The sequence below is a fragment of the Alligator mississippiensis genome, chromosome 1 (assembly GCF_030867095.1).
Source record: "Alligator mississippiensis isolate rAllMis1 chromosome 1, rAllMis1, whole genome shotgun sequence".
Taxonomy (NCBI): domain Eukaryota; kingdom Metazoa; phylum Chordata; order Crocodylia; family Alligatoridae; genus Alligator; species Alligator mississippiensis.
This window is the reverse complement of record NC_081824.1, coordinates 324276901-324299631: the sequence shown is the minus strand read 5'-3', so window position 1 is coordinate 324299631 and position 22731 is coordinate 324276901. Positions and strand designations below refer to the sequence as shown.

Below are 22731 nucleotides of genomic sequence, written 5' to 3'. Positions count from 1 at the left end.
CCATGTCATGCCTGCTTTGCCAACCGAGAACAGAACTGGGAAATGCAGTTTATCAAAACACCCAACAGTGGCCAGGGAGATTGGATCAGAGGAGCCAATCCATTTTTTTCATTTTGTATGATTCTTGCTGATGATCTTGGTACCCTTTACAAAAATGAATTCATTTACACCTACATGGAAAATAGATTTGAAAGGATTCAAATGCTTTCATGAATGTGATAATTATTTAAAGCTTCCCATATTCCATGAGCTCAGTTAAGCTCCTGATTCTGCAGTCATGTCACATTGTCTCATTTGTAGGCTGGCCCACTGGGACCAACTCAATCAACACATCATCTGGAAGTTTTGAATAAGGCATTGGCTTGTTATTGCAGCATGTTGCAACATAACGGACTGACACTTTGGCTCAATGCCATCACTTTGCATAAAAATACCCTCACCCCTTGAGAATACTGAGATGGGAGCTACCCTTTTCCAGTCCTTGCAAAGACTATATTTGATAAAATGCCACCCTTTTTTGGTAGCACACTCACTGCATAAGCAAGGCCTTCAGACAGTTATCTACTGAATAAAAATGCATGCATTTCCCTACTATGTATTGGTGCTTACTATCATTGCCTTGATTACATAAATAATTCCTTACTACTGGCCCGCATTGAAACAAAATGCATTTATTTCTAAATCTTTTCTGTAGATTTCTGATGCAAAACAGACCTCCTGCTTTTACCTTAAGAAAGTTAGATTTTTCATTTATATTTCCCCTACAAGACTATTTTCTTCCCCTGGTACACATGGGAGTGTTGGTGCAATCTCATAGCCACAAGAGATACTTAAGTATGTTACTGTGGATCTATTCATATTCCAGTTCCGGAGCTTTGCAAGAAAGGGATAATATAGAATAAAAATAACAGTGGCATCTTGGTGATTCATTCTATCAAACAGTGAAAATCAGAGAAAGATGCTATTCAAAACCTGCTATTAAAAACTCTGTTTAGTAATATTTGAATGCGTAGTGTATGTATATGTAGAAGTTATATGCTGCAAACATTAACTTTAAATATAAAATATCTGTGAGGTCTGGCAGGAGTAGTAGGAACAAAATCATTTAATTAAAGATATCGATCAGTTCAATAATGGATAATATAATTTACAATTGCCTGCAACAGCAGGAGACTGGACTAGGTGAACTAAGAGGTCACTTCTAGTTCCATACGAAGAAAAGGAATAATGCCTAGCTATAAGGAAGAAAACCCTGGACATGAACTGATCCTTACTGATGTTTGTACAATGTCCACTGCAATAGGGACCTTATCTCAGTGGGGTCTCTAAGCACTGCTACAGCACAGGCACTAAAACAAACTTTTATTATAATAACCTCATCATCACAGTGTCCATGTGCCCATAGATATTATTCCCTATGGCACAAAAAGTAACTAAAAGTGTTGTCAGAAATCCCAATTTCAATGGAGTTGTCCTTAGTTAAACCAAGCAGAAGGCAGGGTACAGGTGCACTTTAAGGGTAAACAAATTAGAGAGCATAGGATGATAGCAAAGTAGGGCTGGAACAGATGTCACAAGAGATGTCTAGTCCAGCACCCTGCTTAAGGCAGGAACTTCCTGACTAAACCATCCCAGCCATGTCTGTTTAAACTGCTCTTGAAAATTTCTAGGGATGTAGATTCCTCAGTTTCTCTAGGTAGCCTTAACTACCCTCATAGTCAGAAAGTTCCTCCTAATCTCCAGCCTACATTTCCCCTGCTGCAGCTTTAAGTCCATTGCTCCTAGTCTTGTTCCCTAAACCCATAGAAAAAAGGCTATCTCCATCCTCTCTATAATTGCTCTTCAGGTATTTGAAAACTTATTAATGCTCCTCCACCCCTTACTCTTTTCTTCAGACTAAATAGCCTTAGTTTTTCCAGTCTTTCCTCCTACAGCTTGCTTCCCAGGCCTTTAATCATGTTTGTTGCTCTGTATTGGGGTCTTTCCATTCTATTCATATCCTTCCTGACGTATAGGCCCAAAACTGGACTCAGTACTTCAGGTGAGGCCTTATCAGTGCTAAACAGAGCAGAACAATCAGTGATACTCCTGTTAATATAACCCTGTATGCTACTAGCATTTTTCTCAACAAGAACACTGTTGACTAATATTCAGGTTATGGTCTGCTGTAACCCCCAAGTCCTTCTCTTCAATACTGCAGCCTAGCCCATCATTCCCTAATCTATATCTGTATGTGCAATTAATCCATCCCAAGAACAGGCCTTTGTACTTGTCCTTGTTGAATCTCATCTGATTCATTATAAACCATTTTCCCAGTCTATCTAGGTCATTCTGGATCCTAGTTCTACCTTCCAGAACATCTGCAACTTCACCTAACTTGGTGTTATCTGAAAATTGGCTAAGCATTTGTTCAATCCCATCATCCAAATCATCAGATTGACTTTTATTAGTAAATGTTTAGGATTATGAATCCAAAAAAGCTGACAAAGTCAGTAGGGAAATACATGGTGCCCAAGTGAGGGACTAACAATAGAAGGATGGGGGTGAGGAGGGGAACGCAACTAGGTTACAAGCGATACAATGTTAGCCAACTAAGCCCGGGGGGAGGGGAGAGGGGGGAAGAGGGAAGGGGAGGGAGGGGGTTCGCGACGCTGAGAGAAAAAGAAGATAGATACACACAAACCCATTGCAATGGTCCGCAATGGTGGAAGAAGTGGTCCGAAGAAAAAGTGTTTCAGTCCATATAAAGTCTCATCGTGGGGGTCCTCTTTGGGTGGAGCAGGGTCGTCCGTTGTTGAACAATCCTCTTGAAGTGAAGGTCCAACTGGTGCAGAGGTGGGGTTCAGGCGGTCTCCTCTGGGTCCAGTCCAGCGGCAGTTCATCTGGTGGGGTCGGTGTACTGGCGGTGGCCCGTGATGTGTTCCACGTAGATGTCACCGAACCAACGGATGGTGTTGGACACCATGAGGCAGCACATCAGCTTCGCGTAGCGGTGGGAGACGCGGCAGGCATGCAGGACGCTCTCGTTGCTGGGGTCCCAGGCTCCGAGCGTTCCCACGATAAGCGTGTCGACTGTCATGTTGTAGCCGTGGCCCCTCAGGGTATCGGCCAGCAGGGCGTATTTCTCCCGCTTGCGAGCCCCAGCGTCAGTGAAGGCTTGGCGCCAGTCCTTGAAGGGGATGGTAACGTCCACTATCACAATCTTCTTGGCCTCCTCGTTGGTGACAATGATGTTGGGACGCATCTGGCTCTTGCAGCCCGGGACAGTGCGATTCACGGAGACCTCCCCTGCTGCAGCCAGGATGGCCATCACCAGGCTGTCCTGAACAGCATTGTGGTGGAGCTGCCAGGCCCTGGCATGCGGCTTGCAGCTGCACAGCACGTGGAGGAGGGTCTCTACCGCGTAGCCGCACCGTCGGCACTTCTTGTCCCGGTGGCCAAAGCGGACGGCCCCGTTCAGAGGCAGGCAGTTGAGGCGGGCACGGTGGAGGAAGCACCAGTCCGCAAAGCGCGTGAAGCTCCCGCTGGGCATGAAGTGGTTTCTGGAGTCCCACTTCGAGGTGATGTCAAAGACCTTGCCCTGGTCCGGTTTGGCCCTCAGGTTGCCGGCGTACTTGTTTCGGACAGCGTCCTTCAGGAACCTCTCCAGAAGGGTCCTCATGCGGGGCGTCACTGTCACGGGGTCGGCGTGCGGGGCTGGTTCCAAGGAGACTCCTAGCTCCTGGCGCTCCTCGGTCCAGGTCCAGGCGCAGCCGATGCGCTTCCCGAGGCGGTGCGTGGCATTGCAGGCTTGGCTCCACAGCAAGGCAAAGTCCCTGCCGTCTGAGCTGAACTCGCCCTCCAGCGAGCTGCTGAGGAAGGTGGCCAAGTCACTTCCAGTGGGCTGCCTCCCAATCCTCTTGCGGGCGGTCTCCTCGAGGGCGCTGGCGGCAATGGTACTTACTAAACAATGCCAAACTCAGGACAGAGCCCTGGGGAACCTCACTTCATATCTCCTCCCAACTAGACATTGAGATATTGACTACTTATTAAGCATGATGATCCAACCAGCTATGTATCTACTGTGGAGTACTTTTGTCTAGTCTGTATTTTCTTATCTTGTTCATGTCATATGAGACAGTGTTAAAACCCTTGCTAAAGGCAAGGTATATAACATCCACTGCTCTCCTCCCACCCACAGAATCTGTCGCTTTATTATAGAAGGAAATCAGGTTGGTCATGCATGACTTATTCTTGCTGAATCCATACTGGCTGTTCCTTATCACTTTGTTCTCTTCTAGGTATTTTACAATAGATTCCTTGAGGACCTACTACATGACCTTTCCATATGTTGAGGTCAGGCTGACTGGTCTGTAATTCCTCAGATTCTCTTTTCCCTTTTCTTAAAAGATAGGGAAATCTTATTTAGTTAGTCTGTAAAATGCACCACTAACCCTGCCTTCTGCCTGACTTCACACAAGCAAGGCTAGCTATTTTTTTCTGGTTAAACCAAGAATGAATTTCAGCCCATTATGTTCAAAGTAATATACTTCCTAATTGCAAAAAACAAGAAGGGAGGCAGGGAAGGTCAAAAGGGTTCTATTAAAAATTGAATATAGAATAAAATATGGAAAGAAATGCAAGTGATTTGACATTTCACATGCAAAGCAAATGGCAAGTACCAAGTTAGAAGAAACTTTGTAAGAACAACGTGCTGTCAACATCAGAATATGAATTAGGAAGCTTTGGCTATGGCTCTTCCTCAGGCACTAGTGGAAACCTGAGGTTAACTCCTGGTCTCAGTGAAGTCAGTGACAAAATTCCCATTAACATTAACTTGGGATGGAATTTCACCCTTGATTTTAGTATAAAAGAAATAAAGGGCACAGCCTCACCTTTATGCAAATCAAATTAAAAATCAAGAATAAGGCTTCTTCATAGAATCATAGATGTAGGGTTGGAAGGGACCTTGTAGATCTTCAAGTCCGACCCCCTGCCTGGGCAGGAAGAAAACTGGGCTCAAATGACCCCTGCCAGGTAGGCATCAAGCCTCTTCTTAAAGACCCCCCAGGGTAGGAGCCAGCACCACTTCCCTTGGAAGTTGGTTCCAGATCCTAGCCGCCCTAACTGTGAAGTAGTTCTTACAGATGTCTAATCTAAACCTACTCTCCAACAACCTGTTGGAGGCCGTTATTCCTTGTTATCCCGGGGGGCGCTAGGGGAAACAAGGTCTCCCCCAAACCCTTCTGGTCCCCCCTAGTGAGTTTATAGACAGTCACCAAGTTCCCCCTCAGCCTTCTCTTGTGAAGGCTGAACAGGTTCAGGTCCCGTAGCCTCTCATTGTAGGGTCTGTCCTGCTGTCCCTAAATCATGCGGGTGGCCCTCCTCTGGACCCTCTCGAAGTTGTCCAAATCCCTCTTGAAGTGGGGTGCCCAGAACTGGACACAGTATTCCAGCTGTGGCCTGACCAGTGTCGCGTAGAGGGGGAGGATCACCTCCTTGGCCCTACTTGAGATGCACCTGTGGATGCACGATAGGGTCCAGTTAGCCCTGCCGACCGTGACCTTGCACTGTTGGCCCATGTTCATCCTGGAGTCAATAACGACTCCAAGATCCCTTTCTGCCTCTGTGCTCTCAAGAAGGGAATTTCCCATCTTATAAGTGTGCTGCTGGTTACTACTGCCCAAGTGCAGCACCCTGCACTTGTCAGTATTGAAACGCATCCTGTTTTTGTTAGCCCACCCCTGCAACCTATCCAGGTCTTGCTGCAGTCTTTCCCTCCCTACTAGCATGCCCACCTCACCCCAAATTTTGGTATCATCAGCAAATTTAAATAGGCTGCTTTTCACTCCGTCGTCCAAATCACTGATAAAGAAATTGAACAGTGCGGGCCCAAGGACCGAGCCCTGGGGGACTCTGCTGCCCACTTCCTCCCAGGTCGAATATGACCCGTCCACCACCACCCTTTGAGTACGACCCTTCAGCCAATTTGAAATCCATCTGACTGTGTAGGCATCAATGTCACAGTCACCCAGTTTTCTTGATTTCTCTTTGTAAAACAGTCTAACAATACCTCCTTTTATTTCTAAAAATGTATTTTCTTTGAGAAAGTTACAAACCGTAAGTGTGCAGGTAGCATGGTTGTTGAATTCTTTTAAACTTAAGAAGATTTTCAGGCAAAAGTCCCAGCCTAGTTCAGAAAACCAGTTGTGGATTCAGATAAGGACTGACTTTTGGGGAGAATTTACTCTACTTGGGCTGAAAGATATTTTACTTCAAATATTTGGAGTGCCTAGAATTTCACTTGTTCAGTTAATTTACCCTCTTTAAACAATTTGATATTGCCAAAAATCCCAGTGGAGTGCTGGAAGATCCTCTCATGTTTATAGAATGTGTAATTTACTGTCTATAGAGAATGTGACTCTTGCTTCATTGCGCTGGATTATATTTTCCCAAATAGCCTCAGATTCTCAAAGAAACAAAGGAAAATAAGGTTTTGTGGCTTGAGGCGTTTTACATGGAAGAATCATATTTCACATCGTGGCCACCACTAGCTTATCCCAATGTAATTTATTCAAGCCAAAATGTCAAAACCTAGGTGCCTAAAGTTATGCTTATAAATTCTTCATAAGGCACATTAATAAAAATATTTTGCTTTTCAAAGGTGCTGAACAATAGGCTTGGATTCTGGTTAACTCAACAGTCTGGGGAAAAAAATCTGCCTGTTTTTGTGAAGGTGAATAGATTTGACACCAAAATCTGGAAAAAAAAGAATGTTTTGAGCATTTAACTGATTCTTTTAGAAAAAACAAATCAAACAAACCAAGCCACATAATTTGAACTTAACATCTCAGGCATCATAATTGTATGTATGTCTGCTGTCTGAATATGATAGATAGCATCCTCAGCCAGTCATTGTGCAAAGAGTTCCTGGAGCATCACCACACAAAGGGAAATGAACCCCAAGAGGGAGAACCCGAGTACAATAAAAGCAAGCTTTAAAAAGTTAAATATTGGTTTCACCAATTAGAATGGCTACTGATATGCCCTTATCCATTCAGGCAGCAGCAACCATAAGATAAAACAATTCATAGATTCATAGATGTTAGGGCCGGAAGGGACCTCAATAGATCATCGAGTCCGACCCCCTGCATAGGCAGGAAAAAGTGCTGGGTATAGATGACCCCAGCTAGATGCATATCCAACCTCCTCTTGAAGACCCCCAGGGTAGGGGAAAGCACCACCTCCCTTGGGAGCCCGTTCCAGACCTTGGCCACTCGAACTGTGAAGAAGTTCTTCCTAAAGTCCAAACTAAATCTGCTCTCTGCTAGCTTGTGGCCAATATTTCTTGTAACCCCCCAGGGGCGCCTTGGTGAATAAATACTCACCAATTCCCTTCTGTGCCCCTGTGATGAACTTATAGGCAGCCACAAGGTCGCCTCTCAACCTTCTCTTATGGAGGCTGAAAAGGTCCAGTTTCTCTAGTCTCTCCTCGTAGGGCTTGGTCTGCAGGCCCTTAACCATACGAGTGGCCCTTCTCTGGACCCTCTCCAGGTTATCCGCATCCCTCTTGAATTGCGGCGCCCAGAATTGCACGCAGTACTCCAACTGCGGTCTGACCAACACCTGATAGAGGGGAAGTATCACCTCCTTGGATCTATTCGTCATGCATCTGCTGATGCACGATAAAGTACCATTGGCTTTTCTGATGGCTTCGTCACACTGCCGACTCATGTTCATCTTGGAGTCCACTAGGACTCCAAGATCCCTTTCCACTTCTGTGCCACCCAGCAGGTCATTCCCTAGGCTGTAGGTGTGCTGGACATTTTTCCTCCCTAGGTGCAGCACTTTGCATTTCTCCTTGTTGAACTGCACTCTGTTGTTTTCTGCCCACTTGTCCAACCTGTCCAGGTCTGCTTGCAGCTGTTCCCTGCCCTCCGGCATGTTCACTTCTCCCCATAGGTTTGTGTCATCCGCAAACTTGGACAGAGTACATTTCACTCCCTCGTCCAAGTCACTGATGAAGACATTAAAGAGTATTGGTCCAAGGACCGAGCCCTGCGGGACCCCACTGCCCACACCCTTCCAGGTCGAAGCCGACCCATCCACCATGACTCTCTGGGTGCGACCCTCCAGCCAATTCGCCACCCACCGGACTGTGTAGTCATCCAAGTCACAGCCTCTTAACTTGTTCACCAGTATGGGGTGGGATACCGTATTGAAGGCCTTCAGTATACAATCAGCTGCTCCATGAAGAAATACTTTTACAAGGACAAATTCTACCTTGACTATGTCTCCAGGCCAGAAACAAAATAGTTTTCCATTCAGTATCAGGTGAGAAGGGCACCACTTCATTGTATGTTGAAGTAACATTATGTTCAGTTGCAACAGCTTTTATGCATATATAACACAAAGTACTTTTGTCATTTTCTTTGCACAACCATTGGGACCTGGATGCCAAAGTGAGCACACGTGTGCACCAGTGCACGTGTGCCCTTGGCTCTCCCCTAACTCCACTGAGCGGAGCGGCAAATCAGGTGGGCGAGGAGTCAGCAGCAGCAATAAGGTAAACTGGGGGGGGAGGGAAAGGAGGAGCGGGGCCAGCTGTAGAGAATTGGGAAAGGTTTTCCCCACCTCCCATCCCTATTTAGCTATGATAGGTGGGAGCCACGTGAACAGGCCCCGCAAACAGGCACACTCTTCAGGGGCGTGCCGGAGTTTGCGTGGGAGTTCGTGCTCAGTGGGGCAACAGTCACTGGGGCTCAGTGACTCAGTGCTGTATTTTCTGAATAGGTAGGGGCAGCCAGGCTTGGTCTTAAGGCTGCTTAATGGTTTGAGTTCACGCAGGAGGGCACACAGGAGGAGTCTGAACTCTGCACATCAGCATCATCGGCTTCAGGCGGGTCTTCAGAGTCCTCAGGTGAGCGTACGTGAGGGAGTCTTTGATGGGGGTGGCGACTCGGAGCACAGCCAGAGACCCTGCCATGATGCTGCCTCCTGCCCAGGGCTCCTCTGAGGCCTCCACCCAGACAGAGCCTTTGAGTGGGTCAGCAGCACCCGGGCCCCCTGCCTGCAGGGGTTGCCTGGTGTGTCCTCGAGGGCCTGGGAGTAGCAGGAGGCCCCTACGTGTGCCCTGCTTGAGGCCCTGGAGGGGCAGGTGAGGGAAGTCCAGGCAGAGGTGAGTAGGCTGTGGGGGATCAGGGAGATGGATGGTTACTTTTATTCTCTGCAGAACAAGACACCTGGAAGAGAAGCAGTGAGGGAATGTCCTGAAGCAGATGCAGGTGAATGGAGGACAGTCACCTCCAAGGCCAAACCTCTTGCTGCTGAGATGGTTCCCCTGGTGCAGCTGGGGTACAAATATGAAGCCCTGGCTGCTCTGGAGGAATGTGCAGTGGAGGAAAGTGTACTGGAAGAGCCCACAACCACCACCAAGTGAGCTGAGGGCCAGCCAGGTAACCAGCAGAGGAGATGACACATCATGGTGAGTGACTCCCTGCTGAGAAGAACAGTGGGAACCATCTGTCTCAGATCCCAGGGCATGAGACATTTGCTACCTGCCTGGAGCCTGGATCAGGGACATCATAGCAAGGATTCCTGACCTCATCCGGCCCTCTGATTACTATCCCATGGTCCTCATCCATACAGGCACAAATGATGTGACCAAGAGTAGTCTGGACCATATAATGAGTGACTACAGGGCTCTGGGGGCCAGGCTTAGGAAGATGGGGGTGCAAGTGATCTTCTCGTCGATCCTCGCAGTCAGCGGTCGCAGTAGACATCGTGTCACCTGTGTCAGAGAGGTCAACCCGCGGGTCCAGAATTGGTGCCATTGTGTGGGATTTGGCTTCCTGGACCACAGTCTGCACTTCCGTGCAAGGGACTTCCTGGGATGCGATGGGCTTCATCTCTCTGAAAAAGGTAAGAGTCTCTTCTTTTACAGGTTGGCTGATCTCCTATGCTGGACTTTAAACTAGGTTCAACAGGGGATGGAGAGGCAGGAGGTGGAGAGAATCTAGGACCTACAATCTATGAGACAAGCAACAGAACATCCCATGTAAATACTAAGTGGCCTACTGGGCATCAGAACGGGGGGCATCAAAGGCACCATTTGGAGGGCTCAGGTGCCTCTATACTAATGCTAGGAGCATGGAGAACAAGAAGGAAGAACTCACACTCCTGCTTGCAAACAATAACTTCAATTTAGTGAGGCTAATGGAAACCTGGTGGGACCCTACCCATGACTGGGCAGTATGCATTGAGGGCAATAGACTGTACAGACAGGACAGAGTAATGAGGAAAGGAGTTGGGGTGGTTGCTCGCTAAGTTAAAGAGCGCTATACATCTACCCTAATCAAAATGGGATCAGAGGAGGAGAAAATTGAGGCATTGTGGGTTAGGATACATGGAGGTCAAGGAGAAAGGGACTTGGTAGTGGGGGTCTGCTACAGAGCTAGACTTGGAATTCTTGAGGCAGCTTTCAGAGGCTGTACGGTCTAGGCATGTGGGTGTCATGAGGGACCTAAACTACCTTGACATCTGCTGGGAGGAGCAATCAGACAAATCCACATAGGTTCACATAGGTTCTTAACCTACATACAGGACCTTCACCTAACGCAGGAGGTATACAGTACTACTAGAGGAAATGCCTTACTGGACTTGGTGTTGGCTGTGGGGGAGGACCTGGTAGGGGAGCTGCAGATTCATGGTCACCTTGGGGACAGTGACCATCAATCAATCAAATTCACCATATGGCATAGGGTGGGAAAGATAACTAGTAGGGTAGAAGTGCTTGACTTCTGGAAGGCTCTATCTTCAGTGTGTTCGGGAGTTTAGTCATTGATGCGCTGCAGGATAAGAGTATTGGTGAGATGGGAGTCCAGGAAGGGTGGTCATTCCTAAAGGAAGTGATCCTTTGGGTACAAAGGGAGATGATCCCATTGCGAGGGAAATGGGTTAAAGGGGCCAAAAAACCTCCTTGGCTAAACAGAGAAATCCAGGGAAGACTAAAGGCAAAAAAAGAGGCATACAGGCAGTGGAAGCAGGGGGAAGCTAACAAGGAGGACCTATTTGGCCCGCACTTTCAGAGAGGCAGTTAGAAAGGCCAAAGCAACTACAGAGCTGAGGCTGGCAACACAAAATAAAGACAACAAAAAGTCTTTTGTTTAGGTATGTAGGGAGAAAAAGGAAGGCGCAGGGCAGCATAGGACCCCTACTGAACAAGCAGGAGCAATTAGTGACAGACAGGCTGAGCTCTTCAATGAGTTTTTTGCTTCAGTGTTTCTGAACAAGAGTCAAGACAAGTCTTCTAATGGATTCTTAGATGGGCATCAGAGGGACATCAGCCTACCAACGGTTGACACTGACTTGGTGCAGAGTCACTTGGGTGGATTGGATGTGTTTAAGTCGGGAGGCCCAGATGAGCTTCATCCGAGGGTACTGAAGGAATTGGCCGGTGTCATAGCAGAACCATTGGCACGGCTGTTTGAGCGCTTGTGGCGCTCAGGTCAGGTCCCGGAGGAATGGAAAAGGGCAAATGTGGTCCCTATTTTCAAGGAGAGAAAGGAGGATCCAAATAATTATAGGCCTGTTAGTCTCACCTCTATCCTTGGAAAAGTCTTTGAAAAAATTATTAAGAATCATATTTGTGAGAGTCCAGTGGGAAAACTAATGCAGCAGGGCAACCAGCATGGATTTCAGATTAATAGATGTAGGGTCGAAAGGGACCTTGCAGATCTTCTAGTCTGACCCCCTGCCCTGGGCAGGAGAGAAAGCTGGGCTCAAATGACCCCAGCCAGGTAATCGTCAAGCCTCCTCTTAAAGACCCCCAAGGTAGGAGCCAGCACTTCCCTTGGAAGTTGGTTCCAGATCCTAGCCACCCTGACTGTGAAGTAGTGCCTTCTAATGTCTAGTCTGAACCTACTCTCTAGCAACTTATGGCCATTATTCCTTGTTACTCCGGGAGGCGCTCGGGGGAACAAGGTCTCTCCCATTCCCCACTGGTTCCCCCCCCCCAGTAAGTTTATAGATGGCCACCAGGTCCCTCCCTAGCCTTCTCTTGTGAAGACTGAACAGGTTCAGGTCCCATAGCCTCTCCTCGTAGGGTCTGCCCTGCTGTCCCCAGATCATGTGAGTGGCCCTCCACTAGCGTGTAATAGGTAGATCATGCCTGACTAATCTGGTTTCTTTTTATGACCAGGTCACAAAACGCTTAGATGCAGGAGTAGAGGTGGATGTCATTTACTTGGATTTTAAGAAGGTCTTTTATACAGTATCTCATCCCATTCTTATAAATAAATTAAGAGGCTCTGACTCAAAAGATTACACAGTCCGGTGGGCGGCAAATTGGCTTGTGGGTCACACCCAGAGTGTGGTGGTGGACAGGTTGGTATTGACCTGGAAGGATGTGGGTCCCACAGGGCTCAGTCCTTGGACCTGTACTCTTCAATGTCTTCATCAATGACTTGGGTGTGGGCATGAAGTGTACTCTGTCCAAGTCTGCAGATGATACTAAATTGTGGGGTGAAGTGAACACTCTGGAGGGTAGGGAGTAATTGCAGGCAGACCTGGACAGGTTGGAAAAGTGGGCAGAACACAATAGGATGCAGTACTAGGACAAATGCAGAGTGCTGCACCTAGGGCATAAAAATATCCAGCACACCTACTGGCTGGGGAATGACCCTCTCAGCAGCACAGAAGTGGAAAGGGATCTTAGAGTTATAGTGGACTCCAAGATGAACATGAGTAATCAGTGTGACAAAATCATCAGCAAAGCTAACCGCACTTCATCATACATCAGCAGATGCCTGACAGAGAGAGCCAAGGAGGTATACTTGCCCTCTATGTGGCATTGGTCAGACTGAAGTTGGAGTACTGTGTCATTTTGGGTGCTGTACTTTAAGAAGAATATGGATAACCTCGAGGGCCACTTGTATGGTTGTTTTGCAGGAGAGACTGAGGGACCTGGACCTCTTCAGCCTCCGCAAGAAAAGGCTAAGAGGTGATCTTGTGGCCACCTACAAATTCATTAGGGGGGCATGCAGCACGGAATCAGAGATGCTCTGTTCACCAGGGCACCCCTTGGGGTAACAAGGAACAATGGTCACAAACTGAAAGAGAGCAGATTTAGGCTGGACGTTAGAAGAACATTAGAAAGAACTTCTAAGAATAGGCTTCCAATGGAGGTGGTGCTGTCCCCTACCTTGGGGGTCTTTAAGAGAAGGCTGGATAGGCATCTGCCCCCAGCATTCTGCCCTGCCCAGGGCAGGGCATCAGACTTGATGATCTGTTGAGGTCCCTTCTGACCCTAGCATCTGAGTCAAAGCTTTTTTCAAACATCATTGAGTTTTCCCTTATTGACTTGAAATTGGTTTGCATTTTTCCCATCTGACTGCTGGGGAAGCCGAGTTACAGAGAAGACTAACATTTTTCATGAACTATTGGCTCCATAAAACCCATGGGACCCGATTCTTTTTTGCTTTGTTCCTTGCACAGTTAAACATAGGCTTGTGAAAAGTGAATGCAAAGCTCATGTAAAATGCTACCACCAGGGAGTGGAGAATTGTGATTTGGTATCTCTATATGGTTACTCTGCCTGTGTCAGGGATGGCATGTGGCAAGGGTGAATCAGGCTCATAGTGGTCCATTCTGTTCTTCCATGATGCTGACATAGTACTTTACCTGAGAAATATTTCCGCAGCGTATGATTAAGGACTTTAGCATAGTACTACTGATGGGCAAGAAGGCAGAATTAATATTGAACAGGGAGTATTAACTTTGCATTTCCTCACATCTGAGTGTTAGTCACACTGCTCCCATAATCTGGGTCTTTTTTTCCTTTTGTTATTTTTCAGCATTTCCTAGAATTTTTTTAGAAAAAGCAATGCAGTAATACATATAATAAGACTTTGAAATGCAAGTGAATTGCTTGCAATGTGACCCAATGTTTAACATGAAAGATTGGAGACTGGCAGAAATGAGACCCTTTCCTCTGTAGAAATTTGTGGAAGAGTACTATACTACTCTTTTCCAAACCTTTGGGAGGTTTGGCTGGTTACGGTATGGCTGTTTGTAGGGTGCATTGTGATGGGGACTCCCTTCCGAACACCTCATGGAGACAAAATGGGGTCCAAGTGGCTCCACCCATTTCTTCAGCCCCCTGTAGAACCAAAATTATACGAAGGAATCCACTCTCTTGCTCTGGGAGCACTAGGACTCTTGATATAGGAAGGAGGTTGTAAGGCATGTTAGTCTGAAGTAGGATGTGGGTGGTTAAATGCTTGTTTAACTGATAAGCACAGTGATAACCAGTTATAGCTTACCAGTTATTGTTTAGGGCAGGGCAGGGCAGAGTCCAGCATGGAAGGGAAATCCATACGGTACCCCATCCAGGCTCGGGGCAGCACAGGCTCCATGTTGGGCAGGGTGGGGTGGGGCAGGTGCTAGTCCAGGGCTCAGCACCTGCTGAGCCTGTGCTGCTTTCTGTAGGCAGGTGCAGCCTGCCCTCCATGGCAGGGTGGGGTGGGGCAGGTGCTAGTCCAGGGCTCAGCACCTGCCTGACTTTGCAGAGCCCAGTGCTGTGGCACCCACCCCCCGCCAGATGCAGTGCCTTCTGTTGCTGCAACTGCTGCTGCTGGCAGTGCCCGCACGCACTCCCCAGCTGGCCCTAGGGTGGCTGCAGGGCCTGGCAGGGGCAAAGTAGAGGTAAGGGGGCACAGGGTGGCTCTCCTGGGCCTGTGGCTCAGGCCCACAGTGCACCCCACCCACCCCATCTGTGCCTGGGCTTGGAGAGGACCTGCCCTACCTCCTGTTGGATTGTGAGGTGCAGCCCGGGGAGCTGCTGAGTCCCCACTGCACATGTGGGGGCTAGAATCACCTTGCTGGTGCCAGGTGGGGCAGGGGCAGGCTAGCCTGGAGTAGCCCCATGTGGGCCAGGCTGGGGGGTGCCATACTGATTAATCATTTACCTGTTGCAATTACAACAGGTTTAACCGATATTTTTTAAATTAGTATTTACATCCTTGGTCTAAAGCCACACAGAAAGCTGGGCAGGATGTCACCTTGGAACCTAACTGGTTCAGGAAGACATGAGCTGTCAGGCTTTCATAGGCAACAACCCATTTTGTCAGATGCTAAGAATGAGCCCCTGCCTTTTTTAACAGACTTGTGCATTTTTGAACTAGGTAGTCTAGAAGGTGCCACCCTGCCCTACCTTCTGGCTTCACATAGCAAGGAAAAGATTGGTTTATGGATTATGGGAAGAGAGGTGTCAGGGAGAGGAAGATGCCCTTTCCCCAGAGGGCATGACACATGTCATCCACTTCGCAATTTACTAGTTCAGCAGTGAGTGGATCTGTAACTGCCTGGGGAGAGCTCATCTATTCATGACTCATCTTTTCATGACTTACGTGAGTAAAGCTGCAAAGACTTGCAGTAGATCCTTCATAAGTAATCAGAAATTTTAAGGCAAGTTTAGCACCTGATCCCAAGAAAATGTTATACAGTCAAGATAGCGTATTTAAAAAACAACCCCCTCCCCCCCCAAAAAAGCCACCCCACAAAACAATTATGAAAAGAGTTTATTCTGTCACACAAGAGAACCCCCAACAATTTCTGACACTTTATCCTATATCACACTAGTATAATATGTAATATAACAAAATTCCAGCAAACCAAATGTGGGACTACATATCATAATCCCTCTTTTACCCTCCTGAGAGCAAGCTTCCTAATACAATTACATTGGTAATGAGTCTCAGAGTTGGGAAGCTTTTCATTTCAATTGGCTTGGTCTAACTACATCACATTATACCAAAATGAAGTGAGTTCAGTTAGAATAAATAAAATAGGACTTTTAAAGTTGTAACGCCAGGAAAATAAAAAATGTGCTCTCACCTACCCAGATGTAGCAAATCATAGAGATTTACTTCCCATGTGCTACAACATCTAAGTCAAACAGGCATGTGACAGACAGCTGGAGCAAAATAAAACTGGAACTTCAGCCTTAACTTTCTCTGGTCTAATGATAGATCATGAATGTTTAAGAGATTTTAGACAGCAAACTCTTCCTTTGGAATTATTTATGATGCAGAATCTTGCATAGAGGCCATTTAATCATCACATTCTTTATCTGGCTCGTTTGCGCATACAAAGTACACAGTAGCAAATGACAGCAGAAATCCTTCTGAAAAATAGCTATTGCATACATAGGGTACCACTTTTCACCATTCCAACCATGCCCCACTTGTGAGAAGTACTGCAATAACTCCCCAGCTATTTAAACTACCACTAAATTTAAGTAAGGTGGTAGAACTGTAACCCTAGGCCAGGACTATGCTACAACGTTTTGCCAGTATAGCAAAAGATCATACCCCCACTAAACTAGCAAGACCTGTCACAGCTGGATCTGCACCAAAAAGTGTGCTTCTGTCAGCCAAGCTTATGTCGTTATTCAGGGATCTGGGGTGGCTTTGTTGGGCCAAACATCTCCTTTTCCAGGAATGATCTGCATTTTCAGGAAGAGGATTTGCCGACACGGCTGTCACAGTAGAGCCTCGCATAGGCAAGCCCAGTTTCAGCTGGTTTAATTTTCCTTTCCTTTAAAATGTCAAAAATAACTGGAACCTTTTTGCTACCCTGACAAATTCAGTGTCAGCATAAGCACAAAATGTGCCATGTTTTCACAAATGTCTTTCTTACTAAGCATCTGTAGAATAAAAATGTCCATTTTTTTTACATTTAAATCTAAATTTGCTTCCTGGCTGAAACCCTGCCAGCTGAATATCACACTAGAAGAAAGATTTCCTGCCCTATTAGAAATCTTTGAATAAACATTCAAGTGGTTATGCTACTGTTGCTTAGTACGTTGTACTTCGGCCAACTGACTACATTCCCAAAAATCAAGGATCAAAAGACACATGTGAAATATACCCTGTTTAAAAATCAATCTAAAGGATATTGTGTTAAAAAACTGGATGACTTGTTTTTTTCTGCAAGGGGGAACAGCAGATAATTCAAAACTTAATTACTTCTGTACAGCTTAAGTTTTCCCAGCTCAACTAAGTGAAAACAAATGCTATTTCATTTCCTGCCAAGCACATTCAAGGTAGGCCAATCAATGCTAAATCAATGAAAATATATTCTCAAGTAGTAAAATACCATTTTCCTCTACAATGCAAATCAACAATTAGCTCATCCTCTGGAAGTGGCATTGGTTCCGAAAACACCAGTTGACAGATAAGAGGGAGGGAAGGAATGATACTCAATTTGTTAATTCAGCTATGGCAGCCTAAACTGGGCAGTACCAAGAGCTGGTCTGCTAGTGCTGAACATGATCCAGCTTATAGTTTCAGAGGGATAACAGGCCAGTACTTGGGCTGCTTTTTATCACAGTTCTTATCAAAGGTAAGCTGCATGGCAGTCTCCATAGCTTGGATTTTGGGGGCACCCACACCATACAGTTTCTTCATTTCAGCCATCCTCCTCTCCCCAGGTCTCTCCATAGGGGGTTGCACTGAGCGGCCTGTTCTGACATGCAGGTCATGATCAGCTTCAACATACATGTCCTGGCGCTCTGCTTCAAGCTGCTGCTGTCTTCCTGTACAAATAAACCACAAGAGACTTAAAATTATTGGGATACCTACCATCTAACACATTAGGATAACAACCTCCCAACATGCAATTCACTGCTGCTTCTTTCTTCTCTTAATGAATACTGATTCAAATGCATCCTAGACCCACTGCTCATAATTGTAGGGAAGGATAAACTGTGGCTTATTAATACAATTTAGAAAGCAAATTTCACGTTACATATCATGCTATGTGATATAACAATGAACACCATAGAATGGCAGGGCAAAAAGTTACAAGAAAAATAAACTGGAACTGAAGTTTAAGACTTCTGTAAACAGCGTTCTGAGCAAGGCAAAATTAAAATCAACTTTGTTCCATCTCTCCCTACAAATATATCTTGACAGGAATAAGGGAGTGCGAACTAATACTGTAAGTAGTTATTTTGCAGCTGCAATGATGAAATGATACAACATAACTTTAGATGAAGCAGAGCCAGAGCAGCGGAAACTGTAAACAGTTACTTCATTCTTTTCATGAAGTAACTACAGACTGTCATGCAACTGCTAGCCATCAACTGCATCCAGTGCAACACAGCTGTCATAGTTGAGTTTAAATGCTCTAAGTTCATCTATGACTTAAAAAATATAACAAAGACAATATTCATATTATTTTCCAATTTAAGACCCTGAAGCACTACCAGTTATTTAAGGGTAGTCAAAATAATTCTGAGGTGAAATTCTTAGTTGTATTATAGTAGGCTGGAAGCATGAAATAGGCAATTCCCCCTCCTCAGACCAGGCTCTGTGCAGTGAACTATAACTAAAAGCATCATCTTGACAAGATAGATAACAATGAGCTTAAAGACTTGTCCAAAATTGTAGGGTCTTGAGTACATCCAATTACTACTGCAAACAAAGAGAGGTAATGGTTCTCAATATCTCCCACAACATAGGCCCTTAAATAAGTAAACAAAAGTTACAAACAAGACAAGGAAAGAAAAACTATACTGTTTCTTTTCTAGAATTTAAACAAACAAAGAGAAATGGAGACCCATAGATTACAATGCATGTTTCACATGGGACTCAGACTTTGTATTATGGGTATTGTATTCTGCTTCCCCCAACCCCCAAAGACTAATGTAGAGATTTCTCTCTCATGCAACACAGAACATCTGCAAACCCTAAACCAAAGTTAAGTATCTTGACATATCTACCTTGGAACAGCTGTAGTTTATTTTTACACTGGAAAGTAATGTGTGGAGCAGCCAGCTGACCGTCTGTCAGCCCCACTAAATGAATTATTCTTCATTCATGGAAAATAGAAATTTTGAACAGTATAATCTGAAATTTCAATTCTGGCATTTGTTTCTTTGCTGGAAAGATTGAACTCTCGCTGTTTTAGGTATCATCCATACTTTTTGTCAGAAGGTGGCAAGAAAGCATCAGGAACTATGTGTACTCCATTCAACCTAACGCTCTTCTTACAATGATTTTGTATTTAGGCATACCTCTAGCACTCTGCTGCCAGTACTCACAGAGAAGTATACACTAGAGTTCTGGGGTTTTTTTGCATTTGCCCAGTGCCAGGCCACTTTAAACAAAAAGGCCTCACTGACACATTAGTAAAAACACCTGTGGCAAGTACTAAACCAATCGTGGAAGAATGGTCTGTTAAATGTAAGGTCCCGACTACCCTCCCATCACATTACAAAATATTAATATAATGCTAGGCTGCCAACCACCAGCCAACATTTTTTTTAGGCAAACGTTTATTTAGGTGCTTAGTTACGTTAGTAAAAATATCTATCTATTCCCTGCTCCCTCTTGCCCTAACAAGAAGTAGATCAAAGTCTCTTACACACAGTCGTACAGTAAGACTTTTGCAGGGCTGTGAATAGATCTTTTGACTCTATGACCTGTTCTTTAATATCCTATTAACATGACCCTATTCCTACACTTCTGTATTTATTGTGCAATTAAAAAAAAAAAATTATCTGCATTGCTGCATATGGGAGACATTTCCTCATCTGTTTGCTTGAGAATGCTCTTTTGCAGTTTTTGACACAGGACAACACATTTAAAATAAAATTCACTGCTTTTGGAGGCATGAGTGTATCCGTTTGGTTAGCCGTGGGTTTTAAGGTAAACACACAAGGCAGCTCTGCAATCTTTCTGTTTGGAGATGCCGAGACAATTCTGTGTCATCCCTCTTTTTCACTCCACAGAGAGTGAAATATAACAGCTTCCCCTTAAAGCATTCAACTTTAATTACTGGCAAGATTTCCCCTTCTATTATAATTTGGAACAAAAATTCACAAATAATTTTAGGCATCTGGCCAACCTATCATGTCATCTGGTTATGCGGCAAGGAATAAATATTGCTGACATTTTTATAATTGGACAGTTCCACTTCCCCAAAGTTGCTTTAGTCCTAAAACTAACTCCAGAATCAATATATCACACTGCTAGATGTGACACACTTCTACTTTTAGATGATTCTTAATTGGCAAGAAAACTGTTGGCCTGTTTTTTGGACACAGTGAATAAGAGATTTCTTTCCAACTTTCAGAGGCCCAAAAGCCCATATTTAACTTTTTCAGTTGTACTGGGGCACTGTCAAGATTTTTAGGGTTTTATTATTGTCGTACTAAGTCCTGGTTTTGAACACAAATGTGTAAAGTTCAAAAAAATAAAAATAATAATTAAAAAAAAAATCAAAACCACAGGGATAGGTCACCTAAGCAATAAGGACTCAAGGGGATTTTTTTTGTTTTGTTTTGGTTGTTTGGGTTCTTTTCCTTTTCTGGCATGCAATAATCATATTTAATTTAATAGTACAGTAGATACTATTCCATAGCAGAAGAAATCTATGCCAATTAAGATAGCAGCTTAAAAACAAAGATATCTCTCTCATACCATTTTTATTCTTTTGCTCTTCTTCCCAATTATAAATAGCTAACTTTCAACTTTTTTCCTGTTAATCCTATACAAAATAATAATGCATCTCAAATATTTCTCCATAATTCTTTAGGTGGAAACAGTTCCAATCTGTCACATCTTTTTGGCTTGTGACCTACACAGATAATTCTCTGGCAACAGACCTAGGTCCTTCTCCGATTAAAAAGTCGAAAATTACTCATCCTTTATTAACTTTGTTTCTTGCTTAGCTCCCATACTATTCTTCAGAGAAATACCTCACTTTCCCCAGTTTTGTTCTGCTTTTCCCTCTTTGCAATTTGTAGCCAACCGGGTTTTCTGTTAAGTGTAGTTGTCTGCTTATTTCAATGAGTGGGTTCTCTCTATTACTGCTACACACACGTTCTGAGTTTCCCCAAGCCCTCCTAAACACTACTTGAGCTGATCTTCAGCAGCGCATCATAAAAAGGGCTTACACTGTCATCATTTCCACTTCTCAGATTCCTTCTCCTGTCTCTTAACATGCTTGTAAGAAGCAGCATTCTGCAGCCATGCCCACACAGTGTGGATGTTTGGTTCCCTGGAGACGGCTAGCATTGGTGCACACCTTGCACTGCTGCTACTTGTCCCCAGGGAATGTCTGTGTCATGTGTGCTCTGGTGTGCAGCAGGTTATCCTGAGTGAGGTAGGGGAGTCTAGGGCCAGCACTGTGCTGGCCCCAGCAGCTTTACCTGGGGTCCTCCTGAGGCTGCAACAGCAGCAGCAGCAGCAATTCTGCTGCACAGAGCCTGGCAGCTGCAGTGTGGCTCCAGGCAGCCCAGCTCCACTTTTGAGTGGTGCACACTGCCCATGTGTGCACTGCTCTTCTTTTTTTCTCCATAGGTTTTTTAACCCTTGGATGGATACTGGATATCCAGGGTTCAAAAACACCCTCTGCGTTGCTCCCATGCAGTACAGAGAACAATTGAATGTGTGATATGTGGCGCCACAGACGGCACGGTTGTGCTTGTCTGGACGCAGCCTGTTGTGCTAATTTTTTGCCCATATGCTGCTCCACAGTATGAGATCTCAGCTTTTCCAGAGGTATTTTTCCTAGGGGGCAGCACACAGCACTGCATGTAACACTGTAGCAAGCTTCCATGAAACATCATTTTTGAACTGCCAGAATCAGACTTTAAAAAAATAAAATAAAAGCATATTTATCTTCAACAACAGGTAAGATCTTGGGTACAGCTAAAACCTGACACCTCTCTCTAAAATAAGTTAAAAAACTCAGAATTGTATAAATTGAAGGATTCTACAACTCCAAAATGGTGAGATCTAAAGGTTGAAACCTTCAGCTCTGCTGCTGAGTAAATGTGGTGCTTTGCAAGTCTGCAGTGTTACTGAGAACCCTGAAATGCAACCCACCTTTGAATAAGCCAAAACATGGAAAAGAACAAACAGTCAGGATTATGCAAAGAAAAAAAGAAGAAAAAAGGACTTTGTTTACTGTTTATGATCCTTCTGAAGCTGGCAAGTGCTAAATATCAGAAAAATGCACAAATAAACTGAAGGAAAGCAAGTGACGCATCTGTGGCTGTAAGAATCACCTCTAGCTTGTTAACTGCTTCTCGCTGGTAATTACGTGAGGCAGACCGGATACATGCTTTAGAGTCCTTTTAAATTAAAATTGGGTTCTACTTGCAGAATGACTGTGTTACCAGGGCTCTAAGTGATAACTAGGGATCCTGGTTTTCTCCGATTTAAAAAAAAAATTCCAATTTTCAGGTTTAAAAAAAAGGAATGCGCAATCCACATTTTTCCATGATAAATGAAACACCACTAATATACAGATATCTATATATAGTGGTGTTTTATTTTAATCATGAAAAAAAGTGGATTGCACATTACTTTTTTCTAATTTGAAAATTGGGGATTTTTTTTTTTAAATCAGAGAGATTCAGGATCCCTGGTGATAACTAATCTAACTCCTCCCCTCCAATGTCTAACAGGTGAATTTTGCTCCTTAAACAGGATGTTTAGAGCCAGTTTACACAAAGAAATTAACTAGGAGAGCTACAGCAGAAGAATCATTCTGCTGAAAATAAGCTGATGACTCTCCCGTACAGAATCATTGAGCATTTATACACATAGCTTTTCATCCCATGACACTGGCAAGTTGGAGCAGACTTGATAAATCAAGTCTGCTCCGCATGTGACCTGAAGTGCACTGCGCTGCTTCACGTGCAGTTGTATAAGTGGCAAAATGTACATCAGTGTGCAG

General features: G+C 44.8%; 1 protein-coding gene across 2 annotated transcripts in view; it reads right to left on the bottom strand.

The window, feature by feature from the left end:
* Window positions 1–15544: 15544 nt before the first annotated feature.
* The window catches only part of GEMIN8 (gem nuclear organelle associated protein 8), a 33712-nt gene continuing 26525 nt past the window's right edge, over window positions 15545–22731 (bottom strand). For both annotated transcript variants that reach the window (XM_014607785.3, XM_006266050.4), the window contains exon 4: window positions 15545–17575. In XM_014607785.3, the coding sequence (XP_014463271.1) occupies window positions 17319–17575 (257 nt within the window). In that variant the 3' untranslated portion in view covers window positions 15545–17318. The remainder of the gene's footprint in view (window positions 17576–22731) is intronic.